This window comes from Geospiza fortis, unplaced genomic scaffold, assembly GCF_000277835.1.
Source record: "Geospiza fortis unplaced genomic scaffold, GeoFor_1.0 scaffold120, whole genome shotgun sequence".
In the NCBI taxonomy this organism is placed as follows: Eukaryota; Metazoa; Chordata; class Aves; order Passeriformes; family Thraupidae; genus Geospiza; species Geospiza fortis.
Genome location: NW_005054364.1, coordinates 1470592 through 1491119, shown reverse-complemented (window position 1 = coordinate 1491119; position 20528 = coordinate 1470592). Strand labels below are relative to the sequence as shown.

General features: G+C 35.1%; 1 protein-coding gene across 1 annotated transcript in view; it reads right to left on the bottom strand.

Annotated features, from left to right (window-relative positions):
• Positions 1-20528, bottom strand: part of CNTNAP2 (contactin associated protein like 2) — a 1021786-nt gene that overhangs the window by 297893 nt on the left and 703365 nt on the right. The window contains exon 13 of the mRNA XM_005424150.2: positions 11699-11899. Coding sequence (XP_005424207.1) covers positions 11699-11899 — 201 coding nt within the window. The remainder of the gene's footprint in view (positions 1-11698; positions 11900-20528) is intronic.

Here is a 20528-nt window from a genome sequence, read left to right as displayed (position 1 = left end):
TCACTGTCCAGGACATGTCCAGACACTCAAAGCCATTTTGTTATTTTTTGACCTACAGCTTCCTCTACATTCTCAAAAGGCTTCATTTTTAAAACACAGCAAATCCCACTGAAGTTATTCAAAACCTGAAAGCAACTTGTGTGACAAATTGAATTTTCAGTATTCCACTGACCTCAAGGAAGTTACACTGGATGTGACTTTTTTCAACTTAGAACTTTGAAGTACTCTTGAATTTTTCCAACTGCGTAAAGCTATCCAATCATTTTTAATATTCCATATTTTTATTATTCTGCACCACCTTCACACTTCCCACAGTTCTTCCATGGCACTCAGTTTCCCCAGCCAAGCTAGTCTTAGTACAATAGTTCCAAATTAACTCCAATTTGAGAACAAAGAAATTAAGGTCAACAATGATCCCCTCAGTATATTTTCATTGGCTTCCAGAAAGCTTTCATCTACTGTATACACAGTGATTTGAATTCTCCATCATCTCCTAAAAATTGCACTATTACCCTCTTCCCAAGCAGCTTTCATATTCCACAGTATTGAAGCTATACATTAGTATTGAAGCTATACTTTAATATAGGTTTTACTTTTTTTTTTACAAAGTTAGTATTAAAATGCTCATCTTGAGTTGAAAATTTAGAGTGTATATTGCGACTATTTTGAATAGTCCTGATCTTCTGACATGCCTGTACTTAAGAAGTGATAACTCTTAGATATATTTGAACAACTTATACCAAAATAGATATATAAAAGAAATGGCATTCTAAACTGTTTGAAAATCCTAATAGTAAGATGTATGGGTAAAATAGAGTACCAAGCTGTGAGGGATAAAACATGAAATAAATTTATTAGATTAAGTTTATGTAAAGAACATTCCACAAATGGCAACAGAAAAATAATTTCCCTTCAAGGTTAAAATTATCTATTTCTGTAAATATCTATATTTCAGTAAAACTTAATCATCAGAAATAAACAGCAATTTGTGGTGTTGATAATCACAGGATTGCAATCTGCATTAAATTTGACACATTTTTGTTGTTGGTTATGATTTTTTACTATAGATAATTATAGATATTACAAGTTTCTTCCTTAATATAGGAGGAATATTGGTAGATTCCCATTTGGATTTTATTATGAAAATCTTAATCATAGACTCTGGCCAATTATTGTGTATTTCTGTAGTCCTATGCACAGATGTGCAGGTTTAGGTATCCCCTCTGGCAATCATTGGCATTACCAAGTGTGATACATTTTTTTAAAATTTTGTCACATTATTTTTGTATAAGAAAATACACAACAGAAGAGTCCTACTTTTTCTAGAATTACAGTAATACCAGTCATTACAATTTCTTAAGTTTTTCTTTAAATAATGAATAATCCTCTAAAGTGGATTATTTAAAAGCCAGACAGATAGAGAAGACAGGAATAGTTGCTTGCTCTAACTCCCCTTCAACTTTATTCATGAAGCTTCTTATTAATTACAGATTTTGCTCTTTGATACAGATCTAAGGAAGCTATTACTTGCTGTCTTGGATAAATTAGCATAGCAGGAATACACACTCAAGATGTTTTGTGACTTGCAAAGAAACAAAGCTATTCCTTCAGTTTGCAGGATTGCAAGTGATTTAATAAAAGCTTCTGCAAAGTGAAAGATATTTTTCCACCAAGAATCATGCCAAGCCATGTGCATATGAGAGACAATGCACTCATGTATGCCATTTTCCAAACCTGTTGCACAATGCAAAGAAATCTTCTGTGGCTTCAGAGAGGGCCTGTACTACCCTTCAGCAGAGCTGAATAGAGCTTGTGTCCTGCCACAATACTCCAGGGCATGCAAGTACCAGGAGCCCTGACTGTAAAGGAAAGGTACTTTCTGGAGGGCTTTTCCACTTTGATTCTTCTTTAATTCTCATTAGAGAATCTATAATTACTGTTATGCCTGCCTGCCTACCAATGCCTACCCCTTTGCCTTGGAAGGATATCCGGACAGGCAGGAAACAAGGTGTTCAGGTTGCTCAGGGCACATCCAGGCTGTATTTGAAGAGCAAGGCTCTGAGATGCAATGCAAATCTTCCTTGCTGTCAATGTTACTCTCGCTGAATTCACAGACAGATCAAACCTAGTGCCATATGCCTGATATTTGAGAACTCCTTCTATTTGAAGTCAAAATATTTTATGAATCAAAACACTTTTTAAAATTAACAAGAGATCAGGGTGACTTATAAACACGCAAAATGACCATTTGAAGATGACACCAACTTTACTGATGAAGTACAGAGCCATTGGGAATCAAATAGCAGCAAGAAGATGCTCACCACCTAGTTTAATGAATTGCTGTTAATAATCAGTCTTAATATAGGAGATAGGATTTCAGTAAGGTCCACATTTCTTCCATTAGTGTAGCAGTACAATTAATCTGAGAGAAATCTCAAAGAATATCCTGAAGTAGGACAGAAATAATTTTAGAATTTGTTTTGATCCTGCTCAACTTGTTTATTCATGATTTTGTTAGCAAGAAAGCATTGCTATACTTCAGTCATTGACGAAGATGAGAAGCTATTCTATTATCATCCTTCAGTCATAACTCCTAGCAAGGATTACAAAGTTTGGGAGACAGAGAAAAAGGATCCTTTAATACACTGAATTGAGAGGAAATTTTTTTGTGTGCTTGCTCTTAAAATATAGTTAGACATTGAATTCTTGATGAATAGGTATATAATGAAAAGATTACTGAAGATAGCACGACATTCAAATACTATTGAGCCTTTTTTCTCTTACTCTGAGCATTTGCTCATACGGTTGCACTACCTTGAATAAAGTTAAATCTTGTACTGGAACATGATTGTGAACAACAGAATTTGCCATTAGGCCAAAAATCAAGGTCCAGTATTAATCAGAGCAAGGGTCAAGATATTTTGGTTCAGGGAGAGTAGTTTGCCCTTTGTTTAGCATGGTAAAAGTTGATCTGCACTGAGCACTAAACTGTGGCCAGCAATCATCTCAGCTCCTCAGTACTGCTGCGTTCCAAGACACTGCGCAGAAAATTTTTAACAAAGAAAACCAAATTCAAACAAACCAAAAATCCCTTACACTTGGAGATTTTGTTATTTGTGGGTGAAATAATTGGCATAATGGCGAAGAGTATCATCACACATGGATTATTTTATATGTTTGACAGTTTTTTTTGTCCAGTTTGCAATTTCAGGTTTTCAAAAAATAAGTTGGTTCAGTATCTCTTCCAAACATTCTTGCTACTTGACACAGTGCTTTGCAAAAACTCCAAAATGATAAAAACACAATCCATGCCATAGGGCACAGATGATTAAAAAGAACAGAAGCTTTGATCTCTTACTCTCGTGTCATTCAACAATAGCACTACTGTAAATACTATTAAGATTTTACAAAAGCATATATTAAATAAGATTATGTTACAAATATCAGAGGTAGAGACAGAAAGACACCTCAAAGAGGAATGAGTAGTGAAAAGAGAAAAAAATGTTAGAAGTTTTGAGATGGACCAATGCTAGCAGAAAGCAGATTATTTATTCGTAAGGTGATGGGAGAAGAGATTCCCTTAAATGATACATAATGTTCCAAACTACAAATATTTTTGTGAATACAATTTAACCTTGATACAATACACTCATTATAGCCATGAATCTATGGAAGTGCTAGGTCATTTTAAAAATAGCTTGACAGATATTTAATATATCTTGAGCTCATGAATTAGTAAGATCTATCCTCTAAGTAACATGCATCTAATTAGACATCTGTGGTTTACGCAAAGCATCGTTGTTACTGTCGTGTCAATGCACAAGATCTTAAAATGGTACTGATAAAACCTCACTATTAGCTGTGGAGAATATATTTGCTTTACAGAGTCTATGTTGACTACCAAAATATTCCAAAGCAGTGTACACTTCCAAAGGAAACGAGTAAAATACGCTATAGGTATTTTCTATGATAATCGAGACAGAGACAGCAGCAAACACTTACTGGCTGAAGCTTTCTGAAACTGATTATAGTTCAGCTGCTAAATTGGTAACTGCTTCCAAATCTTTAGCTGGTGCTTCTGAAAAGCTGGACTGAATTTCAATCTTTTGCATCTTGTTAGCAGCTATATCTTTATCATTGCACTGGACAACAAATATCCATATTCAAAGTTTAATTTCTGCCAGTAGAAAAGGTAAGCATCCTTTAATATTTTTTTTTTAAATCTGCACATCAAATTTTCCACAAAATATTGTTATTAATTTTTTTAATCAATAAATCCTATTAATCAAATTAAGTACCTTTCCCACTTTTTCTAAGAATCTTAGGAAGTGATCATGAATCATTTTGGCTGGCAACACAAATTTCCTGAAAACAGAATTTATTGTCCATATGTCTTTTCAGTAAAGTGTCTATCTTATGGAAAATCAGAGGATAATTAAGATTTTTTGTCTTCTCACATTGAGTAATCTCACATAACAAACTATTTCAAAAGTTGTATCAGAAAAGGATCTTGTTGAAGTTATTCCTTCTAAAAAGAAGGAAGTCATCTCCTTTTATATAAACACCTGTATGGATATAGATCTCCACCAAGAAATCTGCAGGTACCTATGGCATGTGCAACAGGCACATACAGGCACAAAAGTTCAAGAGGACAATGAACTCTCCTCCCCTAGATTACAGTGGCAATGATGCTGCATGAACCTGATTTTATGACAGGCTGTACTTTTCTCACACTCCCTTTAAGCTTTAGTGAATCCTAATGCTGTTCTCATATACACCCAGGCAGTGCTGGCATTGTTTTATCATTCACAAATACATGCAGACAGTGTATGAAGTCATTGGAGGCAATTCATGGAAAGAATGTACATAACAAAGAAAACATGGTAAAGTAGAGAAAATGCATGTGGAATTACTCACAAGGTGAAAAGGGCAAAGTATTTCTGGCACTCTGTTTCTGATACAATCCAGAAAAAACATTTTAACAGACTGATTTGATAACATCCAGCATAAATACATAAAAAGTACAATTTAAAAAAATACTCCTGGAATGAGATGTGTCTGAGGTGGTTCATACCTCAAATAGTCACACCATATCCATGCTTCATATTCTGTTTGTACACATTCTGCTGTGTTCCAGAGGTTTACCTGAACTCACTAGGAAAAGTCTGCACGATATCAAGGGTGGGACCTGGCAACATTACTAACAACAAAAAACAATTCTTACAAAGCAGTTCTAGACATTAACTGAGGACTATTTAAAGAGGGTAGAAATCTTTCCAAGTACACAAGTTATAGCTCGATGCCCCAGGCTGCCCGGGTAGAATGTAGGAAAGCCTAACTCTAACCTTCAGAAGAAGGGTAAAAAGCCCCAGCCTCGAGAAATCAAACAGTACTGCCTCATCCATGAAAACAGGGCAGGCAATGTTTTAATAACAGTTGAACCCTTGTTATCTTATGATGCTAAACACAGGGCAATTAATGAAGAAAAGGCCAAGGGAAGAACATAACACAATAGGGAATGGAGCTCTGTTTTATGCACTAGAAAATGCCATTTTAACTGTGTATGTAAAGCTGGATTATTCATACAGTTCTTTCTGACACATTCATCTCAGGGATGGGAGTGAAGACAGAAACAATGGATATTTTTACTGCATATTTGCATAGGAAAAATATACCTCAGGGCACTGCAAATTCATTTAGGATATGGGAAAGGAGAAATTCTTGACAAGACACACAATGATACACCACCCAGATCCATTTTGTCTGAGAAATTAGTAAGCTAATCTGTTTTGGTCATTCACCAGGAAGGACAACTTTTCCCCAGAACAACCTGGGTTTGTGAGGAAGCAGTGTCTGTGATTATTTCTGTGAAAACATTAACCATAAACAGTTTTAAACAACTTTTATAAAACATGATACAATAAAAGCAGTGGGGAAATTATTGACTTTCTCTAATTTTCTTTTAAGAAAAAAAAAATATATCTTTTTCCATAATAGGTAGATCACATTCACATAGAGAGAGGGTATGAGAAACAATTGGTTTGGAACATTCTGCTAGAATTGCAAAGTTAAAAGTCATATGCATAACTTTTTCTTAAAAAGGCATCGCAAAAAAACCCCTTAGAGTTCACTGCACTGCAGTTACAATTTCCATAGAAGGTTTCTAATATTCACAAGGCTCTTATCAGCTACTGCTATTTCTAACAAACACCAAAGCAACGCGCACCCTTTTCCACTTTAGTGATACTGGATTAAATCTAATTCCTACAGAACAGCAATGAAAACTTAGAAAATTAGCAGAAATGGTTCACCAACTAAACAAATGATGAAGATTGAGTAAAATTAGGAGACTCAGTGATTACAGTATCAAAAAGCCTCAAAGAAATTGGTAAGAGACAAGCAAAGGGGCAGAATAAAACAGAGAAGGGTGTTTTAACAACTGTCAGGAAAAAAAAAATTACCTTAAGATAATAATTTGTCTACCATTTACCTAAGAGGACTGATGTGTATTTCATGAGAAATATACAGCATATGAATTAATTTGTGCTTCTGTTGTATGGCAGCACAACGATGACTAATGGAAAAAGAAATCCCCAAAAGCTAACAGTTTCCACTTCTAGGAAACAGCATGTAGATCAGAGTGGAGCAAGGTTATTATTCCTGCTATCCTTGTGCTTTAAAAATCACTGGGAGTTGAAATCAGCTTTTCTAGAACACTTGAGAAGAAGGGGCCAATCAATATTATTAAGGCTGGACAAGATACATGACACTTTAGGGGCACGTTTTCTGGAAGAAGATTGAAAACTGAATGATGAAGCCACAGTAAGTTTTAGAGAGACTTCCATTCATCACTGTAGCACTGCAGAAATCCCATTCCTCCCTCAGACTCTTTTTCAAAAACTCTTGTTAAGCAGGAATTATATCTGCAACTAGCACTCTAGATCAGTTAATGGGTAGTGATGGCAAAGTTCATAAGTTCATTAAGTTCTGATTTGGAGAGGTACTGAGGAAAAATAGCATATTGCAATTTTAAACTTTGTTTTTATCTCAGTCTATGCATAAATCTTACTTCCTACTGGTATTATGATTGCTTTATTGTAACTGAAACAACCAAACATCAAATTAAGTTTTCTATTTCACCTGTTTAGCTCCTAAATTCATGAAGCTGTTGTCTCATTTCCTCCAGAGACAAACAGGCGTGAAACAGTAATTCATGTACTGCAATAACTCTGCTATATGTTTTTCACATGCTGCCTGCAGGCACAGTGAATAGGAATAAAAATTGGAACAAAACACCAAGAGATCTTGCTCTGTTCTCTGTATCTATGCTTTTAGCTCCCACTCTCTGATTGTTTGTTACAGTTCCTATAGCTATGGGAAATGGCAGACACAGATACTGTGAATGCACCAGCCTTTCTCCCTTCAGGGTTTCATTCCCAGGGTGAGAGGAAGGATGGCAGAATCAGCATGCTGTTCCCTCCCCTCTTCCCAGGCAAAGATCAGTGGCTCATGGAAAACTTCATACCAAGAAAGTCACACGTGGGTATTGTGAGGAAGTCTCATGAAAAGAGTTGATGAAGATGTACAATTTTGTTAACTAACATTTTGCATTCTATGAGTATATTGTATCACTGCTCCTCTGTATAATTTGGTTTCTACAGCAAAGAAGGGAAGCATCTTTCTATTAAAGCAAATTGTTACTATATATTGCACTGCCTCTTTCCCCCATGTTAACCAGTGCGCACAAAAGGACTTTCTTCCACCCCCAGGCTTCTCTTTGCATTAAAAGGAAATGTCCTATCACCTCCCATATCAACTGGAAAGTGTATGGGCATCAAGAACCCCAGAACCAGACAGCTTTCTGAATGTCCTCAGTACTAAACATATTATTATCCTCTCAAAATGGATGTTTCCAAGGGAACAAGCACAAAAGAGGATATGAGAAATGCAATTGTAAAAGAGAAAAACAACCCCCCAAAATCTACACATTTTTTTCTCAAATTTACATATATTTATGTTATTATGTTGCAATTATGATCCATGGACTTTTTATTTCATTCATTTATTAACTGCCACAGTTACTTGAATTGCCAAGATTAAGCCTCTATTACGAAAATAAATGCATATACATAAAGGAATTACTATTCTAAAGAAGCATATCTAAATAGACAATAGGAAGCATCAATCTCACACTGATATAAAAAACAAAACCAAAAAACAGCAACAAAACCTGCAACAGTCAGAGCAAATCTGTACGAAAGACAGGAGCATAAAGGCTGTGAGACAACTGCAGCCACTGCAGGATCCCTGATTGAAAACAGTTTCCTCAGAAATTTATGGTATACCCATAATTTTCCTGTTTCTTGTAATAACAGAGTGTTTCTTCAGCAGAGATGTCTGGTTTTGTGCTTCCTTAAGGAAGTCACCAAGCTATCTTGACTAATTTTGGTTTTTGGATAATCTTTAGTGAGGCTTTGAAACAGATCCCTAGGTTTCAGTATAATTCATAATGTATTGGGCTGCAAGTTCAAAATAAAACAAAAAAAACCCAAACCAAAACAGAAAAGACAGAAAATTGCATTTCCAGATAGCCTTTGCTGATTACTAGACAAGGACTGTTCATCCAGCTTTGAGCAGAAAATTGAACCAGATGACCTTCTGCAGTACCTTCAAATCTGAATTATCCTACAGCCTTATGAGATCCCTAGGTATGTTTTCAGAAGTCACTTATGACTTCATTTGCATGGAACTTATTACTATCTTCCCTCAGACTAAGTAGAAAGGCAATGGCATTATAACCTGTAAAATCACTCCCAATCCCTCTTGTCAGCAATGATTTTAAACTGTTTGCTAGGATGTACATGTTACTTTCCTTGGATGAAAAACTCATTATTAAGAAAAAAAGACATGGACATGAAAAAATAAAGTCTTTAAGTCTAAAACTCAGAACAATGAGAATTCTTAGTTTGTACAGACTAATTTTCATATATACCTCTGAAATCATATGACAATGAGAATTCTTTGAGTGCTGTGCCCACAGTCAGAAAAACCTCACAACAAAACAGGCTTATTAATATGCAGGTTTTTCTCAAACAAAGAATTTTGATGTAGTTTCTGTTTCATACCAAAAATGTTATTTAAGCTATTATTAGGAGCAGAATCAGGGGAGTTGTATATATCTCTATCTTGTCACGCAACACCACAACAATAAGCAGCAAAAGCTGTAGTCCACTTACAGCTAATAATTACCTGCCATTAATAGATCAATAAACATCTGGAGTCCTGACTTGTTTAAATATGTTAACTGATCAATTTCTCCCTGGGAAGGAACCATGCTGTAAAGCGACAGGATTCACAAGACACAAAAAGTGAAAAAGTGGAATGGCTTAACTATCTTCTCCATTTTCTCAGTTCTCTTTGATGCACTTTAAAACAAAAGGACTTTTCTATCCTAAGTGATTTTTAGACATCTGAAATGTGTATGTGTAAAGGTCAGGGCCACAAACACTATCCTGATCCCATGATGCTAATAGAGCTTTTACTATTGCTAGCACTTTTCTCTCTTCCTGAGAAATACAAAATCTTTTTTTTTTCCCATTTCTTTATGTGGGAACTGTACTGCAATGATTTATATGCAAAGCTCAGTGGTGGAAGATGCCACATGAGTGCTTTGAGCTGTGCTGTGAGATGAATAGGGTGTCATAATATATTCAGCAAATATGGCAATCCTCCAGAACAGAGAAAGGTATGAAAAATTATTTCCTTAGTTTAGAAACCATACACTGAAGCCAAGAACCCATAGAAAGAAAATGTATTGGCCTCTTTCCCACTAACACACAAATCACTGTTGTTCTATGTGTACAAACCACTACAGGTGTTATGCAAACACTGCAGTGTGATTTTTTGTTACTGTCTAGGTAAAAATAATTTTTGTTGCTTCTCTCTCTTGCTTAAAAGGGAAAAAACCCTAAAGCCATATTATAGAAAATCTGTTGAAACTCACTTTCTAGACAAAAAAAAAGCCTTATAAAGAACTTCTAAGAGAAATTATTTTTCTGTATAAAAGGTGAAAACATGAAGAAGGAGATACCTGCCAAGTATGTTCAAAATTTTCTAAGAACTTAAAAAATGTAAGTATTTGGAACTGCTTGTTCCTTAAAAAAAAAAATCAGCAAGTTATTATATTGTGTGCTGCTTAATTGTCCTTTAAATCTAGAAGCTAGCGTAAACACCTGCAATTACAGCATATATTTATTATAATATAAACATATATTAACAAGTACAAATTGAAATAATAGTCTTATACATATCAAGAAGAAGAATCTAGCACTGCACTCTGTGCAAAGAGCTTTCTAAGCCCAGTATCTCCAGCTCTATTACCAAATAAATTTGCCTTCTAAATACCTGCCAAGCTGCATTCATATACAACTTTTCTGAAGCATATGCAAGCAGGATGTTTGTATCCATCAGCAGAATCGAATCAGAACACCTCTAGTTATGAAGATGATTCAAGCATTAAGGTTCCAGAAAGAAGAAATCCTTTCCCACATTGCAGGGTCTCCGTGCTATGCTAAATTTAGCAAAATAACAGCAACAGAGACAAAGCATGCATTAGAAATAGTTAAAAAGCAGCAGGGAGGATGGAGAGGAGTAACAAGCATTACATGTCTATTAACTAATGGAATGCTTATGGAAATAGGAAAAAGATACACATGCATTCCAAATGAATACTTATTTATAGCACCATGAGAAAATATTCAAAAAAATTTATGAGGGAAAGCAACCTAAAGTATAACACTGTAAGCATGCGGCCACTAAATTAATCTGAAATGCATTTGAATTGCTCTTATCACAATGAACTCAGTTCACAGTCACAAAAATGTGTTATATGTTTCCACTTATAAACCAGTTTTCCCTAAGTACCATTAATATTTATTCAACATCAAAATTTATCATACACAATGACAGCATATAGAAAGTACTCGCTCCATATTAATAGAGCTTTTAAAATACAATTCCTTCCTTGTGTGCTAATTCTGGAACAACTAATACTTTTGTCTTTATTGGTTACAGGTAACATTTGTCGAGGAGGCACGTATAGAAAGGGTCTCTTTTCCAGTAAAACTACACAGCGACAGAACAATCTTATACTTAATCTACTTGTAGGTAATAGCATATAATTTCTCACACAATTGCATTACTGACCATGCCATTCTCTACAATGTATAAGGCATATGATTATCCTTTCATTATTATGAAATGCTCTGCATTTAAGAAACTATTTCAAAAGTGTTAGTGGAAAAATTCTAACCTTCATTCAACCCTTGCTGACTGTAGCATATGAAAGCTGACAACCAGAAAAACAGGATAAAGTTCAAAGCAATTTTTCAATGCCTCTATTGATTAAACTTTAAAAGTTACTGTGTTTACTGAATGCCACCTGCTTTAAGGAGCAACAGATCTGAGAGGAGAACACACAAACACTCGGTGCGATACCAATCATTTTAGTAGCGAGCAAATAGGTAAATTTTCTTAAGAAAATAAAGTCTCCTGTATTTTTACCCTCTTTGTCATCTTTAACAAAGGAGAACAAAGAAGTATGTTCAATGAATGGACTTACCTAACAGCAATACCTGTTAAATTGTTGAGCTAAAGCTCTTTAACACCATATTTAATGGATATCCCATTCTCAGCCTACCTGGTGTATTCAGCAGCCGGGACATTTTGCAAGAGTAGGAGATAAACTGCTCACAGTATTCAGCACTACTGGTAATGGCAGAAATCTGGTCCATTGTTGCACTGTAGTTCAGCTGCAGCACAGATAACTTCTCCGGGCTGCTGCCTCCCACAGAAGTCTGCATTTGCAGATCATGGTACACAGTTGTCCATACTTTATCCTCTGAAAGAGAGGGCAAGAAAGACAAGAACTGGTAAGAGACAGACAGAGGAACTGAGCTAAAATAAATTTAGGCCTTTGTCATAAGATAAAACTGTTCTACAAGATATTTGTTGATATTTACTAGTGGGGAAGGAGGGCACTGCACATAAAAGTTCATCATGTGACAGGATAGTTCCAACTATGAACTGATGAAGGGAAGAAACTCTGATCACCTTTATGAAAAGATACCAAATATACCATGTGAGAAGTCTTCCTTAAGCAACTGATGCTTATAGTTATGTATGGAACTAATAAGGATTAACTTTGGTTAGAAAGGCAGAAGGCTGATGTCCTAAAGATTCAAAGCCTTTATGTGAAGAACATTCACTGCACATGGTAAGTTGATGTGGGCTGGAGAGAAGCACTGCTTTAGTAAAGTAGTAGTAAAGTAACAACGAGGATGCACCAAATTCTCATGTGGTTACACATTTAGCAATTTTTTACCCAGGATGTATTTCAGGGTAAAACAAAATTACTGCTTATTGGGACTAAAATATTTTAAAACAGCAGCACCATATAACTTTACTGATAATGGCTATGGTACAGATCGCACCACAGGAAATAATCGAAGTAGAATGGAAATACAAAATATTCTCTTTAGTTGAGAAAAGGCACAAAGAAGGAGGAAAGACAACTTCAAATTTTTTGATTTCTATACAGCAATACTGGCCAAATCTCAACACTTGCAACAAACTTTTTTTGCAGGGTCATGCAGAAAGTATGCTATATCCAGCCCAGAACAATGCCTGTATGCATTTTATTTCTCTAAACTACTGAACAGCAAGTCACTAGAAACATTACTGTGAACCATTTGTCAGTAGTTACCAGAGAAGATTTAAGATTAAATATTATAATAATGAAACAGAACATTCCACACTCATTTTATAGCAAGAGTTGTTGAAGTTGGAAGGGAGTTTAGAAAGGAAACAAAGACAAGGCACAGAAACTTTGCTGTTATAGACCAACTATTTGTTTTTCTTAGAGGCACATTCCACTGAACCAAAATGAAAAAAGAAATATCTGAGTAATATAGGGCTTCAAAATGAAAACTATGAAGATTCGGTCAATATTATTGATACTGCCTTCCTGTGAGAATGCTATTCTATCACTTATGTGTGAAGAATTTTTAAAATTTAGGTTGACTAGGTACCACTCTAAAAATCCACTATCTCAGCTGAAATGTACTACTCATATTGTGCATCTCACATAGACAAGGGCTGAAATAGGTCAATCATCGTCTGTAAAAAAACCACAGAAAATTCTCTTTTATCTAGACATTAACCTGAAACACATCACCACAAAACTTCCTAAAAATGAATCAGATTTTGTCAGTAATATTTGTCATGTAAGTTTTTTTCACATTTTAAGTTGTTTTTCAGTTTTTCTTTTAATTCTTCTGCCTTATATATTTCTACCCCTGAGGACAAAGTCAAAGAAATCTGTCTTGGAATAAAAGAATTACCTTAAGGACATCACTAAGAATCTACTCTGGTGCCTTAAACTGACTTGTAGGAAAGTCCAGATTCCCAAATGAATCAGGTCCTTGCCCCAGCTGTTCTGCCAAGCAACGCCACTAACCACAGCTGTCCTTCAGAGATGCAGAAACAAAACACACCCACACTGCTAACTTTGCTGTATTTATCAAAAAAACAGACTCTCTAGGGAGATCACCTGGCATTTTCTAAATATACTTATTCACCTGACAGATGTGCTGTACAGCAATAAAACCCATAAAATGTAGTGCATTGCAGCATGTTTTCAATTCTCCTATGTAAATCTCTTGCCTGTTAATGCAAATCTCAGTCATTTTAAAACTTGTGGCCTGCACTTTGATGTTTTAGCTACATGGTAACACTTTGCCAAGCTGATACACACTCAAAAGTGCTTCAGTACTTCTTCACCAAGTTCACAGGAATGTGCTCACATCCACTGATGAGTTTTGGTGTGACCCAGAGTAAAGATATCTCTTCACATTATGATTATCCTTATCTCCAGGATTCTGTGCTCTGCCTTATTTTCCAGTCTTAATTTTTACTGCATAGTGTCAGGCTATTTGGATTATATTGGAATCATGCAGACCCATGTGTTTGCAACTGATACGGTGTTAAGTCTTTCTAATCAAATGTTCAGAGATAAGGTAAGCAAAGCAGACAAATCCTCCACAGGTTGTACACATGACTAGCCAAATGAGATGAAATTCAGCATGTGATGCAAGATGGTTATTATTTTAGTATTCATATCCTTAGTCCAATGCTCTTTGTAGAACAAAGCAATATTCTTGCATTGAGAAAAAGAAAGTAAAAAATCAGGAGAAAGAAATCCTGCTCCCAAGTACCAATAAAAATTTTTGTCACCTGTCAAATTATATAAAGAATATAATCCAATTTTGTTAAGAGCCTCGTATGGAAGTTTACTGCAGATTAATTTTCAAGAAAGGATTGAGATAGTTTATACATTCACTGGCAAAACCTCTCATTTGTGGCAGAAAACACTGTACATGTAAGAACATGAAAGTGAGAGTAAGGAATGTACCAGGACAGTTAGAGCCTCATATTGAATTTTTGATTCAGCTAAGACTCCTAGTCTAGCCACTAAGAAGGTACAGAATGCGACTAGCAGTAGGAATTGTGTTAGGCACTATGTTTGAGGAGGAATTTTCCTGTGGATAGCAGATTCTAGCCAATATACAGTCACTTCCCCTCCAAGTTAGGAAGTTTAATCTTTACTGCAGCACACTGTACTAAGGATGATATAAACATACCCTTGTCAGTCAAATACATCCTCTGAACAACTTCAGAACCTTTCTGTCAAAATACAAGTACTACTAATGGTTAAGTGCTTGTTGCACCTTGTAATTGATCTTTTTATCAATAAACATATATATGTGCATAAAGTCAATAACCTTTTACAGAAAAGCAACTTAATCTCTTCCTGCTGTTTAAAAGATGATGGGAGATTGATTAGCATACATCTGGTCAGTCACTGAAAATAAACCTAGGTCTTCACTTGCAACTAATTTTTTGATAGTCTGGCTCAAATGACCCATGAACACATTCAGCAAGCTGTCTTGTCCAAACTCTGGAAGCTGAAGCATCTATGCCTGCAGGTCAGGCCCAGAGAGAGGGTGGGGCAGAAATTGCAGCTGGTGTACAGGAGGGAAGCTTCTTCTCTGGGTATTCATGCTCTTCACATGTTTTCCTGATTTAAGTGTAAAGCACTGCCATGACACAATGACAAAAGTGTACGGAATGGTATGGCCTTTCCTGGGCTGGAAAAACACATTAACAGACAAAAATCTATCTCCCCTCCACACCAAATGCAGATTTGTGAATACATATAGTTATACATTTGTGGGGCTGGCTTCAAGGTGTCTGAAAAGACTCAAAGGAGATAGATGCTAGGCAGAAATCTCAACCTTACCTACTGACTATTGATTAGAAACTGCTTTTTGCCTTTGAGTCTTAAAAATTTGTTAATGTGTTTATACTTCCCATGGAAATCAGCTAGGCATTTATAACTTGAAGATAAGGCCAATATCTTCACTCATGTTTTCAGTTTCTCAGAAACTCCTTATTTCTTGAGACCATTCATGAGAGAGATGGAACCAGTACCCTGCTTGCAGTCACCTTCCGTTACAGAAAAGTTAATGCAGATAGTTCACACTATCTCAAATATCTGTATCTTCACCACTTATGACATTGTCCCCGTGCAGCTGAGAACAGGATATGGCATTCATAGTTAATATATCTTTATTTTCTGTCAATAGTACACAGAAGTCCCATTTAAGGTATGCAAAAGTGAAAAATCTGCCCTAGATAACAATAATTTGATACATATTCCTGGCAATTCCTGTCACCACAACACTGGAATGAGTATTCCCCTAATACACAAGCAGTTATTTGAAGAACACCTGGCATATGGCTATTGCTAACCACAAGTGTTTAGAGACAATTTGTCAGCCGCAGCTGTGCGTATGACTTAGGCACCACCAAAATACATTTCCCCTATACATGGAAGTATATGAGTTCCTAACTGGATTTACTAGGCGGATTCTAGCTTTCCCACTGGAGGACAGAGTACCAGCACTAGCTAATTGCTAACACTTCAGGAAAATAAGGGCCTCCAAGATGACCACTTCTTTATACAAATGCATATCCTAGAGGTTTTTTTTTAATGGTGCATAGCTTGTTGCAGTTGCACAGGAATAAAAAAAAAGGGTTCTGCCATTATTTTGTTTTCAGCAGTGAAGATAAAGTATAATTTTCTTTGAATAGAATGCCAAAAGCCAGTATCCATAGACTCTTAATAGAATTCATAATGGTTTTCACTAAGAACAATCTAATTAGATCCAAACGGCTGATACATTTAATGCAATTATAGAGAAAATAGGTTCCCTGTAATTTAGTCTGTACATTACTCTTTGCTGAAACTGTTCTTCTCCAACAGATATATATTATAGTAAGATTAAGTTTCTTAATTTAAGAATAATTTTTTTAAGAAAGGAAATGACCAGTGTCATTTATGTCCTTAAAATGACAATAAAGTGACATAATTTATTTTGCTGGAAGTACTTTTCAGTTGCAATGACTGATCTACAGTTCTACCCACTCCCTACTCCTTTTTCCAATAAAAAGTGAAGTAGGTGGCTAATAATATAATCAATAAGTACTAGTAATGGTTCACTAATAAAAAGAGAAATTAAATAAAAAATTTCCTTGTTCACCAGCTATTCAAGTGATCAAATCAAATATTAACATAAGTGATTTTTCCCACTTAATATTCAGTGTATTTCATGATGTTATGATGATATTTATCATTATGCTATTGAGTATTTTGCAGATAGTCAGTTTCTGCTATCACTGAACTTTACTCATTTGCTTAGTGCTCAGTTAAGCAAGAAGAACTTGCTTCTCACAAACAAATTAAGTAATCTTTTGCAATGATAATTACCAATAATAAGTTTGAAAAATAAATTTCAGAAAACATAATGCTTCTATTCCACAGCTATGGATACATTTTTCCCCTCTTATTTTAATCTACAGTTATATGTATTGCTATTAGAGTTTTACTTTTTTTTTAATTAATTGACTTATATGCTTAAGATACTATTTTATTAGGTATTTTCAGGAAATCAGAAAACAGTTTGATTTTTCAGGAAAGATAATCTGCTCTCTTTCTCTCCCTCAATATATCTGTGGTGGGTGTTTTGATGGATGCAGTTTCCTGACCTAAAATTTGGCTGATGTATGAGAGTACCTTGGTTCCTGGTTCAAACCTTGGAGAAGATGATTTTGAGAATTCCTGAGCATATAAAAGCCTGGAGGTGGTTCCTTACTAGGCATCCTGATTTTGCCATCATCAGTCCTTTTGTCCCTTCAAATTAGATTACTGCAGTATGTTCTACAATATGCTACACTACAAATCACTCAAGAAACTAGACAGGATAACCCATTTAAAAGTGGACTGGGAGGACAAAAATTGGAATTGTAATAATCTCATATTATAAGGTCTGCAATTTTATTTTATGATAAGAGCCTACTCGGTATTGTTAAATTGTGCGGGATGGTAACACAACAGTCATTAGCAACATGAATAAACTAAGTACTTTTTTTGCAACAGTTTTGGAGACACAAGACCTGATGTACCCAATTGATGTGGAAAAAACTACAGCAGGCCAAATGCTCTTCTCCATCCTTTTATATTTCTCTTGGTGTGTGTTTATATATAAAAGCTCAAACCTATATATAGCAATTTAAAATGAATTCTGCTGTGTACTTCAAAGAAGCTACAGTTGAGTTTATAAAAATGAAAAATATACATTCGTTTGAAGTTAATGAGTGCTTTGACAATCTTGTCTGAGATTTGGAAATGTCAATTTTGCAGTAGTTATTCAGGTGATATGAACTGCTATCATCTTACTAATGTAGAAAATGGAGTTTAGACAGAGAAATCCAATATTCAGAAAAAAAAAAGACTAATTGAAGAGTGTTTTTATGAACTGAATTCTATAGAAAGCAAAGCCAGTCAGTTTCTTAATCTATTTAGGTGGGAAATAGAAGCAATCTGAAAATGTAATTGAGCAATTCCTGTGCTAATTTTCTATGTCTACTCCTTTCATTCCTTCCTTCCATTGTTTCTTGATCAAGATAATAAGAGTCTCAGTTAAATTTGAAGATTCATTAAGTTCTTTTTTACTTATGATGGTGTCCTGTGAAGCAATACACTTCCCTTGTATTTACACAGTCTCTTTCATAACAGTTCAGGAAAGAGAAAATTTTATTTATTTTGCGAACTTACAGTGATATTGAAGGACATAACTTTCTAATAATTTATATACAACAGATAAATTCATATACTTTACAAAATAGAGTGGAAGGAAGTGACCAAAATACAGTTTTGTGGGAACCAGAAGTTTCCAGAGATGTGATAATGAAATGGCTGTTCCGATGAAACTTGTTAGAAATCTCAAGGGACACTAGGCAAAGTAGCAAGTAGAGGATGAATTCTCTGGATTACCAGAGATGATTTTGAACTATTCAACACAGTTGTATGTGAAAAGCTAATGACAAGACTACCTTGAGAAACAGAATAGAGATCACTCGTGCCTTCAAAGAAAAAGACTGCAACAACAGATATTGTTATGCTGAAAAACAGTGCCTGGGGAAAATAGCTTAAATCTGATCTGTGCCCTAATGTCAAAAATTACCTCCTATGGGTGTTATTAGAGGCATGAGTTTAAAAAAATCCTCTATTGAAAGGAACAATAAATAATGAGATACAGTATAGCCATATGAAGGAGGACTCAGATCATTTAAGTGCCTGGTCTAACAGATGGCAATTGCAGTTCAGTTTAGATTAAGGAACATTAAAGTCAAGAACAAAGGACATAAAAGAATTAACAGTGTGGTTGTTTTCAGCACAGTGAGCAGAATGTGGGCAAAGGCTGGAAACTTTTTTAACAGTTCAATAACTGAAGAATCAAGAACTGATTCTACTTTCTGCGGTGCAGCCTCACATATAAACAAGTACTATACAAACAGAAAGATCGAATATATCTCCTTTAAAGCATCTTGCAGTTCATTCTAGCATATCATAGGAGCATATGCACATAAAAAAAATGAACTACTGCATGATGTTTTCTTTTATAAAGCAACATAGCACAATCCTTTAGCTATGATCCTAAACAAGTCTTCCTAGAATCACTGAAAAAAAGTAACACAGTTTTAAAAAATATATTTCAAAGGATGTCCTGAAGAAACGGGTTCTTCAAAGCTTTCACTATGTTAGCTAGGACCATAAGAAAACATTTCTTGAGCTGTTCTGGCTGACTTTATTTCCGTGGAGAGACAGAAAGACAGTAATTCAGGTCTCAAGTGCTACCACTAAAAACTCCCGCTACCTTTCATTCCACCATCAGCTAAGTGCTTGGATCCTCACCATACTCTACACTGATGCAACTTAGTTCTCTCAAGAAGAACATATTCCACTATCCTCTCTCACATCCTGCTAACCCCACTCCATAGACAGACAGGAAAAGGACTATAGTGTGCTGAAGTACCCTTTCTAATTACTGCATTAATAAACAGCATGTTAGGCAACCTCCTGAAAAACTTTCTATTTTTCTTTCAAAAGGCGCCTCCAGATTGGAGAACTTACACTTCCAAATTTTAGCGCACCTTCTTGGTAGTTTGCAATTATTTAATCATTATTGTAAATCATATTGGCTGCATTTAAATTTAAGAATCCCATTTTAATTACTACATAAACCCATAATTAAATAACAAAAACTACTATTATACATATTTTAGTGCAACATCATGTTTCCTGTGTTTTTTGGTAACTGTGCTAAAATTTCTTTAGATAATTCAGAAAACATTGGTATTGGAAGGACAAGACGGACAGCAGAATGAAGTTTAGTTATGTTGTGACTGGCAGAAGAATTTTGATGTCTTCAATGTCTTTATTTGTAATCTCTCAAATGAAGCATGACTTGAATACTATACTAAATCACCACACCATGCATTATTTTAAGACATTCTATGAAAATTTTTAGTACACCTGTGGTTTGATATGTGGCACAGAGTGACATTAGGAGAGTAGAAAAAGTCAATCGGACTTCATATTAAAGTCAGCAAACTTAATAAAGTATGCTTAAAAGATTTTCCTAATCTGAATGTTATCTCATTCTGTCTGTCAAATCTAAATTTGACAGTAGAAGAGAAAAACCCATAAATTTCTATGCTAGGTTACAGTAAAAGACACAGCTTAGTCCCAAGAAAAGACAAATATCCCATTTCCACGTATGAGTAGTAAAGTTCACAAGTATAATTATTCTAATGGAAGAATCAAAAGTATTTTAAGAATGGAGAATAAAGATCATGCTAGATCAATAAGAAACTTTTAACTTCTGGAAATTCTTGCACATTAAGTTTCTCACTTCTTTGTAGACAAAGGATGCTTTCTCTTTCCCTCTCATCTCAGGACTACCATTAAAACGTCATAACCCATTGCAGGGGACATTATTTCCACCTGAAGGAACAGAGTGCTTTTATACAAATGCTTCTTTTCAGAAAATACAAATTAGCATTTT